Source organism: Trachinotus anak, unplaced genomic scaffold (assembly GCF_046630095.1).
Source record: "Trachinotus anak isolate AG129_WGS33_773 ecotype Australia unplaced genomic scaffold, CSIRO_AGI_Tana_v1 ptg000028l, whole genome shotgun sequence".
Taxonomy (NCBI): Eukaryota; Metazoa; Chordata; class Actinopteri; order Carangiformes; family Carangidae; genus Trachinotus; species Trachinotus anak.
In genome coordinates this window covers 10927511-10941965 of record NW_027273879.1, presented here as the reverse complement: position 1 = coordinate 10941965, position 14455 = coordinate 10927511, and the positions used below count along the sequence as shown (strand labels likewise).

Sequence of the window (14455 nt, the reverse complement as noted above, 5' to 3'; positions counted from 1 at the left end):
ACACACTATTTTGTACTCATAAATGTGCATAAATGCTAATGAAAGTTGTGATTGCATCTGTTAATAATTCCATTTTGCATCAACCAAAACTTCCTTTGCACACACATTTTAGTATTTTCAGCAGCACAGCAAAAAGTGAAAATGTTTGAAAATTCAATCAGTCCATTTAAAAAAAACAAGCATTACCTAAAAGAAATGCTAATAAATGAAAGCTGCAAATATCACCAAAACAGATGAAAGGAGGCACAAACTTTTTGATCTCCTCCTCCACAGCGGCCACTCCTTCAGTCTGTGGACTCTGGAACTTGTTAGTAGCGCTACCAAAGTCACACAGCACGTAATGACCCTTGTCATGCAGAAGGATGTTCTCCACCTGTAGATATACAAGAGATGAGACTCTCACAGACACATGGTTCAGGACAGCAGGTTATACAAGAAGGGACCCAGCGTGACCTTAAGCGTCAGGAGGTGGTGCAGTAATTGGCCGACTCTGCAAAGTTTCCTGCAACATGTGCACTTGAGATGATGATAGATCGAGGTGCAGCCACCTTCACATTAAGACATGCAGATTTAAGCCAGAGTCAAAATTGGCATGCTCCCTTCATCACACTAACTAACACGCTCTGACACAATACTTTTTTTTAATGTATATCAAACAATCTTCACTGCAATAAAAAGTCATGTTTCCATGTGGATTAAAACTTCTGAGTGACAGTAACTCAAAGTTAAAGCGACAGCCACACTGGAGTTGACCGGGCTCTGCGGTGTTTGGAGTATTTTGACAACTGACGATCTCTCCTCTCCTCCTTTAAGAGCTATCCATAATTAAACACAGCTCCAGCTCCACACAAACACATCAATCATGACTCTTCAAAAGACGCCACAGCAAGGTGAACTGCAGTAGGTGTTGCCCCTGTGTTAACGGTGAACGGACCTGCCTGTCCTCTCCTCCATACTGCAGGGCTGAGCTCCACACAGAGCAAAAGAGGCAAAAAAGTGTCACCTTAAGGTCTCTGTGGATGATAGGTGTCTTGCGCTGGTGCAGGCGAGAAACAGCATCACAGGTGTCACAGAAGATCTGCAGCACCTCAGCCTCAGTGAAACCAGTCTGCAGCCTCTGATTCATCAAATTGACCACCTGCCCTCCTGCAAACAGCACAAACAACATGGGTCATTAACCCAACTGGCACATGGCTGAATCTTAACTTGTGTGTGTTATTCTATTATAACTGATGTTGTTCAGATTTATTGTATAATACCTGTCTGCTTTTATCATCTAACAGCACAAATATACTGCAACACAAACTCATTTTGCAGTCACACCCCATGTCCCTCCCTCACTCACTCACCTTTGCAGTAGTCCATGAGTATGAGAACCTCCCATACATCCCTTGATCCCATAGCTGTGATACTGGAGTCCAGATAGCCAACAATATTCTTGTGACCGACAAGGTCTTTCTGCAAGAAGACAAACACACGTTCGAGAGCATTAACACGCCACTGTGCTTAAAGTTTGTACCTTAGCAGACTGTGTAAACTACTGTAAGCGGCTGCGCGGTGTGCTCATACAATGTGACTGGTGAAGTGATTTAGTTAAGAGCGCAGAAGTAAAATTAAATGATTTGCAACGCCAAGAAAAGGGAAGAAATGACTCCATACTTTGCTGTAAAGCTTGCACTGGGAATGTTAATGTTGGAAGCCTTTGATTCAGTGTGGTAAGTGTGAGATGAGATGCAATGTGATGCCATCAAAATCAGGAATCTATTAGGTAATGAAAAAATGTCAAGTACTGCTACTGGGGTAAAGGACTTTCAGTCTATACCTGTGTATGTGTGTGTGTGTGTGTGTGTGTGTGAGAGAGAGAGAGAGAGGAGGAGAGGGGGAGAGAGAGTGAGCTAAGGGAAACACCACGAATGGCAGCAGACATCATATTTGAACCAAATGTCAGTGTTGGTTTCAAAAACAAAACCAGGCCCTCAGTTGTCATATTGTGCTGTTTGTATTTCTGTTGAATGTTTATACAATATGTCACTTTTGTCAAACTTGACCATCCATTGCTTCCTTCCTTCCCTCCATCCTGAGTGGTCCTTCAGACAGAAAAGAGCTAGTTCCTTGTACGGACCTTGAACTCAGTGCATGCTGCAAAAATACTATAAAATGACTTTCATACATGTCTATTTATAGATTAAATAATTCCCACTTCTGCTGTTGAATTTTTACCAGGTCAAGAGGTCTAACAGTGGCAGAATAGTCTTCTTCCTACCTACCAGAGTGGGATCCTTATGTACAATGAATTTATAGCAGGTTCAGTTTAGTTATATGTTATGTCATCATTTATTATAAATTTGTCAAAGGCCCATAGGGAGACAACTACAACTTCAGGATTAGAACAACAATGAATGCTGAAAGAAATAGCATCTTATCAAGGTACTAGATGGTCCTCTAAGAATTCACATTCACACAAATAACCTCAACAACTCATTCTACAACACATCTCAGAGGAGGAGAGCAGAACATGCAAAAAAAACCAAAGCTGACCAAGAACCAGATGAATAAATACAGAACAACCCTCCCAACAACACCACTGCAGGCTGACTGTGTTCTGCATTCAGCACTTGTCCTTTGTTATTCTGGGCAGAATAAGACATCTTTCATTTGTGAGCGTGTGTGTGGAAATGTGCACAATTTGAGTTTCAAATGACATTTGTTGTGTTGTTGCCTTCGTATGTGGTTTTGCCCAGCATGCAAAACCACATGAGCTCAGAGTGAGAGCGAGCAGATAGATGTTTAATCTCTGCAACTCACCATTATTTGAATCTCGCGTTTGCACACCTGCAGATCATGCTCATTGTTGACATACATCCTCTTCAGGGCACAACGCACCCCTTGATTTGTTCGCACAAGGAACACAATTGCAAAACCACCTGCAGGATTGAGAAAGAGACCAAATTAAACTGTCAGTCCTCAAAGAGACGATATACATATAAGCAAAACTTTGACAGTCAACAACTAGAAATGCCATGCTTGTTGCCACACACCTAAAGATTGTTAAAGATTGTAACTGTGATCGATACACAGTCAGACAAAATAAGATCAAAATCTAGCATCACACCAATCTCACAAGCATTCTCAGGGCGTCAGGATTTTGGAAATGTTGCACATGCTAATTTTTTTACACCTAAGCACTTCTACAACTGTTGCAATTTGTGTCTGTGCAGCCTTACATCAATATGGACAACCAGGACCAAATGGTGCAGCCTTATAGCGTTATGTATTAGTCATGTCATTGCTGCAGGGTTTATGTGGAGGCCTACATTGAGGCCTAACCATCTGGTATATCTCAGCCCACAAATTCACTTTGCCGAGTTGTAGTTGTGTCAGAGTCATCAATTTCAGGCAGACACTGCGGCTTATACTGCATCCCGAATTTGAGACGTTCGAAATGGTATTGTATGACACTGTCACACCATAAATGTGTAAGAGATACCTATGAACCTTGGTGCAAGTTGAGGACCTGCGTCCACTCCTAATGCGCATGTTTTAGAACAGTAAACGAAGTCACTCAGATCAGTTGTAAAACACTGTCTGCCTGCATTATTTAAAAACTGGACACTGCCTTTGAAACTCTTCACTAGCTGACAGCCTGAAGCACGATTCATACTGTAGACAGGCAGACATTATCACCACAGTCTTTGATCAAGATAAATGAGAGAAAATTAGGTACACAATGATCAATCAATAATCAATAGTGTTAAGGAATGCCTGGGATGGACTACAGTCATTAAGAATAGTTTACCTCCAGTATACATCACTGCAGTATTCTTGTTTAATTACAGTACTTGCATTAGGATGTATGCAAACTCACATGATGTTCAATATTTAAAACCCTAGACACAGAGGAATAAAATGCGCTGCTGTATCCCTGGGTTCGAAATTAAAATTAAAATGATTTTGTTTTGGTCAAGTACAGGCCTCTATTTCAGCATTAGTGATGCTGCTCTACCAGTCTTAGAAAGGGCCTGCCACTGGTACCCATAAGGAAATCCAACAACTGTGTGATATACTGCTTGAGTGCAGCTAGGAGAAAGCAGCAGGCCTCTGTTTCGCATTTATGTATCCAAGATACACAGGGTAGATGCAAGGCTCCATCATTCCTGTGGGGATGGTATAAGGTTACATCCCTGTGCTGTCATGTGACTCATGCATTTGGCTTGAGCATGCAGGAATAAACGTCACACTCTTGCATCAACAGCATGCATCAAAATAAAAGGAGGACAGAAAAAAAAAAACTGGCATCATCTGGTCTGTGCAACCCCATCTCACCTTCAGCAATAATCTCCTCGACAGTGACTTGGTGTCGCCCGACAGTGAAGGCTCGTCCAATGAAATTTCCGCCTGCATGACTGGACCCGGAGCTGCCACCGCCTCCTCCAGAGCCAGGCCCGGAGCTGACCAACTCCCGACGAGAATCAAAGAACTTCCTCATGTTGTCGAAATGGCAGGAGGGGTGTTCGCGGCTTCAGTCACAGACGCACAGAGGAGCTGCAGTGAATTATTGCACCAGCGCAGGTCAGATTGTAAACCAAACCGATCTGGCGCTTCAAGCGAGTCTGTCTGCGGCTTCAACACATGCAGAGATGCCTTTCTCACTTATGATGATGTTGAGACAGCCCAGATTACTGGTGGCAAATTTCCCATTTGCTTGCCAACACAAGCCAGTTGATGATAGCTAGAGCGGTTGCGACTAGCTGTTATGTAAGTGAATTACACCACCCAGGAGGCTAAAGCATCTCCGGAGAAAGTATTTCTTTAGCTATCCACCCAGCTGTTCATGGTCGGCCGCTGCTGATGATAACATGAGGTCCTTCTCCATCTCGTCCAGCCATTACTAAGCTAGCTAAGTGCTAGCTACTTACGCGCTATGACATTTCGTGTAAGGTTATCCAGGTTATCCTCAGAAGATGATGTCTCCGAGTGCGGTGTACCCGACGTGTAACTTGTGCGATAGCGTTGCCCGAGAAAATCTTCCCATCCTCATTCAAGAGGGGCGACTGTTTGTTGCCACATAGCTGCTTTTCTGGCTATTTAATTGCTTCCATTGACAATAAAACAGATTTTTTTTTTTTTTTTTTTTTTTTTTTTTAGTTAGCTAACGCATTAGCGCGATGCAGCCGCTCTTCAACACAAACAAGCGCAGAGTCGACAGGAAATCTGAAGCCTGTCTGTCGTAAAGGTAGCTGCAAATCAGAAACCGCAGAATTTGTCATCTAGCAAAACATCAGATGGAGGTTTCTACCCAGCAGCCTAATCTCTGCAACCACAGCAATCTTTGGCTGCGAGCGATATCGCAACATCCTAGCTGTTGCTGTTGACGCGCTCACGGAAACATGGGTATTGTAGTTCAGAGCGCAGCTGCAAGCCCCGCCCCCCCTCCACCCTTACGTATGTGGTCATCATATGCTGCGTTCACAGACATGTCGGTCAAAGCGGCATACAAACAACGGGGAAAAACTTCACTTCACTTCAGCCTGTTTTCAGTTTCGAGTCAGATGCACCGGGACTATCCGAGAGCTTAGGTATCTCCCACTTGAAAAAAATATATACAAAGGAATCAATAAACGAGTGGCAAAATGGCCGCAAAGCTCCATCGTTTGCGGTTACAATGAAATAAAATTCAATATGAACAGCTATATTGACGGATAATTGAAAAGGAAAAAAAAAAACTACACACTGAACTTCATCTCACTTGCCTCTCTTCATATGTGTCGAACGATAAAATACTGTTTCCGAAGTGACTACTAATGCGTGAATAGAGTTTTTTCCGACAATCTCTAAATGCAGCAGGAGGCAGTGTGCATGCAAAAGGAGGATCCTGTAAAAACAATTTGCATGCAAGTGGGTGGGACCTGTGGTTATAAAGCTTTTCTTTCCTAGTCCAGGACGCTCTCCCCTCCTGTCGGGCACCAGGCTGAGTAAATTGTCTTCAGGACAGGTAAGGTGTGGGTTAGTTCATGGTCAGTCATGTCTTCAAGATGTTTAGCGGTATTTCATTGGACAGAGTAGCGCTCAGACTGCAGCGTCTCTCTGTGAGCAGGGTGTGCCCTCTAACTTCATGCCAAGTTAACTGTTAACCAGTAAGGTGCTCCGCTTCCTTATTCACTTTTCATACGATTTTTTCCTTTGTATTTTCCTATCTCAGCTATTCTCATTGTAGTCCAGATTTGCACGGCTCTGGGGAATAGATCTTAGTTGTAATAATAACATCGGGACTATAACACTATAGTGTCTTTGCTTTTAATGCACAGTGGAGGAGGAATAGACCTCTATTGCTCAATTACCAGTACGTTCGCTGACGCTGTAGGTTTGTGATCCTTTAAGAATGAAACCTGTGAACTTGAACATGATGCATTTCACAACTAAAGACCTCTCACCGGAAAACGTGAGCTGACTTAAGAAAGTTATTTAAATGACAGCTCCAAGCAGCGAACTATACAATGTGTGCAATGCTCATTTACACAAATGTGATTTTTTTTTTTTTTTTTTGCTGCAGGCCGCTACTTTATCTGAAGATCACACACACTAGGCATTTATCACTTTGTCTTTCCCCTTTCCAGTCTGCGGTCAATACACATGCTGTGAAAGTTTTTGACTCACTGGTCTTGTATTTACATAATAAACCACTCAGGTGTGGCTGTTGACCTACACACGGAGTTCATTCAGGTGGCTGTGTTTTAGCACCCGTGTCTATTTTAGCCTGGTTAGTCATACAAACTTAAATTTTGCTTGAGTGTAAATAGAAGGGAGTCATTTTAATCAACATCTTGACTGTTGACGCACACTTTCTGCTGCACAGTGGCCTGTAAGCTATCCTAACTAAATGGATTTTGACAGATATATGATGTGGGTAAGTTGATCCTTACAGAAGGAAAACAGGTAAGAGAGAACCTCCACTATCTTTCCTCTCAGTGGAGCAGTTGCAGGTGTGTCCAAACAAACACCAGCTTAATGAGATTGACCCCTGGGACGCCTGCACAGACTGGGACACAAGAGAACCCATGGGCAAATGTGTGTGACAGAGGCCTTCTCTGAGATGATGAACTGCATACAATATTGATAAGAGGTTAACGACGGTCGCATTCAGCACAGAGACCTTTGCTGCCCCTAAACCTGATGCTGCAGTTAATTCCTTCCTTCTGTTATAAACAAGTCTTTGTGCAATTGACGTACTGACATTATTTATTTGTTCTTTTGTAGCTTTCTGCACCTCCGGTTTGGAAATCCACACTCTTTCTGCAATGGCAGCGGTAAGTCTGTCCCATAGCTGCTGTTCCACCTGTGCAGCGTATCCAACAACATTTACATTCATTTGCCTGACCAGTAGAGAGTCTGCACTGGAAAACTGGGCTGTTTCATTGTTCCTTGTCTTGAACAGGGCTGGACAGCAATTAAATATTATAATATTCAATTTTTATTTGAATTATATTGCAATGAGATGCTGCTGCTTTGATACCAAATTGCTATTGCAATCCATGATATGAGGTAAAGCCTTAGTTCTGATGTCATGTTTGTTTTATATTATTCATACACACAAATTGTGGTATAAAATTTAAATCAATTTGTGTTTAAATTTGCATTTAATCTTAATGTTACTCATGATACCACCTTGCACTTCAATGCAACTGTTGAAAGTTTAACCTATTTGATTAATGCAAAAAGTCACAATGTAATATACTGATAGTATAAAAACTCTTTTTGATCATTGAGATTTCAGTTGAAATTGCCCAACTCTAGTCACATATAAAGGTCCGCAGTGAATTCCCCAAAAATAGTTTTCACAGCTCTTCAACTTTATTCTCCATTTCAATTCTGTCACACAAATAGATGAAAAACTGTACTGTGTAGCATATTTACCTTACAGTTTTCCAATTGTTGTAATTGATGTTATTTAGCTTTTAAATGTCCCCTGATTGATTTGAAGACATACCAAACAGTCTAGTTTAAATAATAATTTAACTGATATGTGTTTTTTTTTGGGTCCAGAATTGCACATTGGGCAATGATTGGCTTTAAAAGTACTTGAACTAGTCTTGGACTCATATATGAAGCAAGCACTGAGAACCTGTCTAACTTTAACAGATCAATGTGAAAATAGCCTCCCGATGTCAAACTCTGCACATACTGTGCCTCATTCATTCTGCGCGGTGAAGCTGGGAATAAGCTTAACACCCCCCCCCCCCCCCCCCCGACTCAAAAGCTTTGTGCCTGTTTATTTGTCTAGCAGTTAAAAAGTTGCAATAATGTAATTTTAATTTGTTTTGACCAGATTGGAAACCGTGGAACAGTGACTGAGGCGGCTGGTTTCGACCCAGACGCAGATGTCCAGAGGCTTAGAGGAGCCATGAAGGGAGCCGGTGAGTGATCCAGCCACTGTCATCTAGAAACCCTCATTAAGCTAAAGATACATCTTACTGTGCCCTCAAGACCAGGCTTCTATGGAAGAAAAACATAATTACTCTCGTCTACGGTCTCTCTCCTCCTCTCCAGGAAAGTTTGAAACGTATTGCTTGTTGCTTGCGTTGTCATGGCAGCTTTAAGTTTGCCATAGTCCTTCCTCGCACTTTGCCTCACCTTTACACAATGTGTTGTACAGCTTCCTCTTCACTCATGATATAGAGGATAAATTAATCTTGTGTTTGCTGATCGTACATGAAGCAGTAGTGGGCTAACCTCAGTATGGGACGCCCTGTTCTGAAACCATGTTAGCAGGTATGTACCACTCAAAGAGGTACATCCTAACAAACATTCAGGAGCATGTAACAATCACACTTTTCTCTCTTTCAGCAGATTGTTACGGTGTGGAATGTTGATGCTGTTAGGGTTTGCAAGCATAATCATCTTCCCCTGACTCTACTTTGAGCTCTATTGCAAACAGATGGTTTCTGTGCTGATGCCAACAAACAATGTGTGTTAGGATCATCTCCAGGGCGGCAGCGCTGGTGGCTGATTCGGTGTTCTACACTCTGCTCATGAATTGAATAGCTCATGGATCCCTTACAGTTTTACATTAGTTTAATTAGTTTAGATTAGTTTAATAGCAGAGAAGGTTACGGGACTCTGTGTTGTGATATTTCTTGCAGGCACTGATGAGGCAGCCGTCACTGATGTCCTATCACACCGTACTATTGCCCAAAGGCAGCGCATCAAAGAGGCCTACAAACAAACAGTTGGGAAGGTGAGAGTTTTGAAAGAGCTGTATTCAAAGGCAAAGTCTAATTGTGAATGAAAGTGTTTCTTGCAGAGAAGGCAAAGAATTGACACAGAGAAGATTTTGAAAAGCTGCCTTAAAAGAGACTACTGGCAGCGGCAGTGGATGTGTCATCTCTTAGCCTCGTATTCCACTGTACACTCGCTCATCATTTTTCACTTTGGGCGGGGTTTTGCTGTGCTAACATAGCACTGATAATGCACAAGTTAACTATTAACTGTAAAGCAGAAATGAGTACCACCTGTAAACAAAGACCAGGACAGAGATGGTCTTGTAATCTGTAGAAAAGGGAAATGTTTGCATCTATAAAAAATGTTTACTGAACCCCACAGAGGTATGCTGCCCACTGACTGTTTCTTTGCTTCATTATTATGTGGATCAATATAGGGAAGTCTGGGATGTTTATTCTATTGACACAATGAGTTAATGACCAGCTCACGAGACTGTGTCAGGTAAGAGATCAATGAAGTTATCTGAAAGTTCCTCGCAGGGAGCTGAAGAGAAAGCAAAGCTTGTGAGTGGAATCCTCACAGACAGAAAGAGTGAGTCATGTTCCACATGGTGACGCCCACGTGTGGTCACACGGGCCGGTTGTGTAGAACAGCTTCTCTGTTCACAAAAACCGTGTTCAGAAACCTCACCCTCTAGTGGACACACAGACCCTGCTGCTGGAAGGTGTGAATGTCCACATTGGCAGCTCAAAACCTGAACAGATTAATTTATTAAAGCCGTAGGAATGACGGTTTTCCCGTTAATCTGTCTGATCCTGCCCCACCCTGCAGGACCTGGCTGATGATCTGTCGTCAGAGCTGAGTGGGAACTTCAGGAGTGTCGTTCTAGGTCTGCTGATGCTACCACCTGTGTATGATGCTTACGAGCTGAGAAATGCAATGAAGGTCTGTGTTTGTTATCCACTTGTCTTGTCTTTTAAAGATAAGTCTGGTGATAGTTTATATTTTCCTTTATAGCCATGAAATCTCCTGAAAAGATCAGAACCAACAATGAACAAGTTTAGCTAAGGGCTGATATAGCGTAATACTCCATGCCACAGAGCTACATTGTTGCCTAAAAACTGTTAAAACACACCAGTGAGCCACACTGTTGCACTGTGTAACATGTTCCCTCATTACAGTCAACCTGGGCACTCCAGTTTTTTTTAATCAACCTCACATACACTATCCTGCTGCCTTAAATACTCATTAGTTCACCAATTGTGTGTTAATCCACAGCTGAAAATAGTCCCCAATACTAATAGACAGTTTACTCCTGTTTATCTTATATATCAGTGTAAAGCATTACACCACCTCGAGTCTTGATATCTTGTCTTAACACGTCCATACTAATTCATCCCAGGGCGCGGGAACGGAAGAGGCTTGTCTCATCGATATTCTCGCTTCAAGGACAAACACTGAAATAAAAGCCATCAATGCGTTCTACAAGAAAGGTAACTGTAGAATATCTGACGTCAGGTCAAGGTATATCTCACTGCCCCCCGACGCCTATGGGCTGTGCATGATATCTGATATTGTGTACCACTGACTAAGCATTATTAGAAAACAGTGGATGTCATAAATTATTCACAAAAGCCATTGCAGTGCTCTGTGGCCGTTTTTTTTGTTTGCTTATACAATATGTTGTTATATGGTTGTACTGACAATAGCCAGCAAGTATTATGAAAGTAGCTTAGTCTTTTAATGCATTTAAATGAATCAGTGGTGTAGTTCTTTGTGGTATTACTTACATGTTTTTTTTGTTTTTTTTTTTAATCAATTATACCAGATCACAACATGATAAATATTATTGGAAGCTCATTTTACAGATCTCATAGAAAGTCTGGAACTCCTTAAACCTGCCATAAGCAATATTTTTGATCTCAACATTGAATCATGAGTGTTTTATGTGGTTGCTCACAGTGCAGAAATCCCAGAGATTCTGCTGACCTTTTTGTCCCCTTTGAGCTCATTGTTTTGATTTTATAGGATCAAACACGGGCTAGACAAATTTACTGATTGACTGGTGAATGTAGTTCAACATTTAGCAAAGGCTTATACTGTATATCCATATACATGTAGTATGTGGTGGCCATCGTTTCTTTTTTTCTTTTCTGTTTCCTACCAGCCAAAATTGAACAGGTATTAGATTGCATGCTTTGTCTTACAATTTTCTTATGTTTTCTTTGTGTCAGAATATGGAAAAGACCTGGAGGACGCTGTGTGTGGAGACACATCTGGAATGTTTCAGAGAGTTTTGGTCTCTTTACTCACAGTAAGCAAACATTAGCCCATAACCTCAATGTGAATGTTTTAATGGCACATTTTAATAGATCATATAAACTTTAAATTACAATTCAGTTTGATTTATTTTATTTTTTATTCTTTTTTAAAAAAGAGGATTAAATTCAAGAAAGAATTTGTGTTTCCTTTCGGAAAATGCCAGCATTTCTTGAGCTCAGTTTCCTTTTAATTTAGAGTTGATTTGTGATAAATTAAGTATTTTTAAATTATTTTGGACACACAAGAAGAGTTGTAAAATATTAATAGGAAGTTGGGGTGAAAACCTTTCTCAGATTCTGTTTGTTTAAGGAAGGAAGAATAATCACTTCTGTATCATAAAACACTGGTTTTTCTTCTATTTTTTTCAAAGGAAGCAATCCTGCACTTATTTTATCTTAAGTGGCTGTGTTTTCTACGTTGCAGGCTGGAAGGGATGAAAGTGATAAAGTGGACGAGGCCCAGGCTGTTCAAGATGCCAAGGTAAAGGTTCAGATCTGTAGATAAAACAGTGTGTTTAAATTATGATTCCATGTGTGATTTTTTTTTTTTTTTTAATTCCTGTGATTGTAGGAAATCTATGAGGCTGGTGAGGCTCGATGGGGCACAGATGAGGTTAAATTCCTCACTGTGCTTTGTGTGAGGAACCGAAACCATCTGTTGCGAGGTATTCTTACTGCATATTACAATCTGCAGACCATTAAACCTTGTGTTTGTTAGTGTTATGTGTCATGTGATGATACTTCCCTTTACCAAAAGTAGCTAAAAGAAGTCATGTAGAAAACTTCACTTTAAGATTTTACTGACCCTTATCAGAGTTTTAGGAACAAAGTCAATCTTCATGTTTTGTATAATGTTGTGACTTTAATTGAGAAAAATTACTATGTCATTGAGATTTATTTATTCTTGAACTAACTGACATTTTAATTTACTTAACTTTATTCTACTTTCCCAATTATCTTACTGTTTCCTCCTTCAGTGTTCGAGGAGTATCAGAAGATTTCTGGAAGAGACATTGAGGAGAGCATCAAGAGGGAGATGTCTGGCTGTCTGGAGGACGTCTTCCTGGCCATAGGTCTGTCTCTTCTGTGACTTGCTCTTACAAATAGATGTGAATTGCCACTTTATAGAGATTCAACCCTGTTAATAAAAGCCGTTCACATACTAGTGCAAATGAGGACAGACAAAGAAGCTAGAAACCACAACTCAAGTACTTATAGTCAGAAAATAAAAGTTAAAACCACACAGAATAGTTCTTTGTGTCAAAATAGGGACTAGACATTACAGTTGAAGTTACTGTTGTGAAAGTATTGCAACTTATGTGCTTGGATTTGTTTTTGCATTTCAGTGAAATGCATGAGGAGCAAGCCAGCATTCTTTGCAGAGCGATTATACAAATCAATGAAGGTAAATATTTCATGCTTGTAACGGAGCTACTACACTGTACCGCGTAGCCATTGATATACATTAAATTAATTTACATGTTATCTATGACTTCCTTTGTAATTTTTTTTCAAATTTTATATATATATATATATATATATATATATATATATTATTATTTTTTTAATTTTTTTTTTTTTTTTTTTTTTCAAATATTTCAAACTACAGTATATATTGAATTTGAACGTTTGTTTTATTAGATAGGGACGATGCAGTTTGACATAGTTCCTGCACCGAGCATGAAACTGATGTGCAGCACAGAGCGTTTATAGCTATTGCTAATTTTTAGCTCTTTTCCGTAATATGGCTTTTACATACAGCATAATTGAAATATACAACTTTCATTCTCATAAAACCACAGTACACTATAAATACAGAAATACATTTCTCCCTTCTGTTGTATTTCTGTGCTATTTTCTGATCAGTGTAATTATACCTTTTCCTGAAAAGATGCATCACAAACATGTTCTCATTAGGTTGATTCTTCCTTCGATCCAACATAGCTGAATATACAGGAAATTATGGTTAAACATAATTACAGTAGTTACTGTACATCAGGCATAAGAAAAGCAGACTGATGTTATCATATTTCATGATGCAAATTTGAACACGGTATAAACAGTTTCTCTCTCTTGTCAGGGGCTGGGCACCACAGACAGTGTCCTCATCAGAATGATGGTTTCCAGAGCTGAGATTGACATGTTGGACATTAAAGCACAGTTCCTGAAGATGTATGGAAAGACTCTTTACTCCTTCATCAAGGTGAGCACCGGATACTAGAGACAGAGAATATTGTAGTCAGTAAAGGCTTTGCAATTCATCAACTGTGATATAATGATAATTGCAATTCTAAGTTTATGTGATGCTTTAATGCAGGTTTTAACTGTGATGAGGCTGTAATTTATCGCTGCTTTTGTTTCATTTGATTGGCAATGTATAGTAATGTGATCTGCTTTTTCAAAAATGTGAATAAAAATGTCAGTTTGTTATCATTTTGGCTTTATGAGAGTGGTTGCAGTTATTCCCAACACCGGTCCTTTGAAGTCTCACAGATCTTTCTCTCACTGCGTAGGGAGACACATCTGGTGACTACCGCAAAATCCTGCTGGAGCTGTGTGGAGGCGAGTAGAAGAAACATCAGAGCAACACCTAGCTCTGTCTCTATTCTGCGACCACATTCTGGGCTTTTTTTCGTCGATGACTTCTCTGTATCTTATCTTTTCTTCTTCCTCACATTTCACTGACTGACCACAGTGCTTTGTTTTACTGTTTGTAATACCAATTAAACCAAAGACCAGTGACCTTTTACACATGTCTGTGTTTTTGTTATTGATTATGTGTTGAGGACTAATTTATGGTATTCGTAAGAGAGAAAGATATATATCCCCCATGTCTTTAAAAACATAAAATATGAATGTTATTGGCCTCCAGCTCCCTCTTGTTACAGCACAACATTTTCATCACTGTCCAGGCAGTG

At 40.4% G+C, this 14455-nt stretch overlaps 2 protein-coding genes across 5 annotated transcripts in view; one reads left to right on the top strand and one right to left on the bottom strand.

Moving 5' to 3' along the window:
• LOC139611634 (AP2-associated protein kinase 1-like) overlaps positions 1-4486 on the bottom strand; it is a 20226-nt gene extending 15740 nt beyond the window's left edge. For all 3 annotated transcript variants that reach the window (XM_071466464.1, XM_071466465.1, XM_071466466.1), the window contains exons 1-5: positions 4324-4486; positions 2806-2924; positions 1350-1458; positions 1004-1146; positions 252-373 (exon numbers count right to left, since the gene is read on the bottom strand). In XM_071466464.1, the coding sequence (XP_071322565.1) occupies positions 252-373; positions 1004-1146; positions 1350-1458; positions 2806-2924; positions 4324-4486 (656 nt within the window). The remainder of the gene's footprint in view (positions 1-251; positions 374-1003; positions 1147-1349; positions 1459-2805; positions 2925-4323) is intronic.
• anxa4 (annexin A4) lies at positions 4477-14286 on the top strand. Of its 2 annotated transcripts, none has more exons than XM_071466474.1 (13): positions 4477-4569; positions 7255-7304; positions 8324-8411; positions 9138-9232; positions 10048-10161; positions 10619-10709; positions 11451-11530; positions 11962-12018; positions 12109-12202; positions 12515-12610; positions 12884-12942; positions 13618-13740; positions 14051-14286. In XM_071466474.1, exons 1-13 carry the CDS (start codon positions 4485-4487, stop codon positions 14105-14107), a joined length of 1089 nt encoding a protein of 362 aa, XP_071322575.1. In that variant the 5' UTR covers positions 4477-4484; the 3' UTR covers positions 14108-14286. The 2 variants fall into 2 exon arrangements, with proteins under 2 accessions (XP_071322575.1, XP_071322576.1); XM_071466475.1 differs by lacking the exon at positions 4477-4569 and adding an exon at positions 5882-5992.
• Positions 14287-14455: the final 169 nt, after the last annotated feature.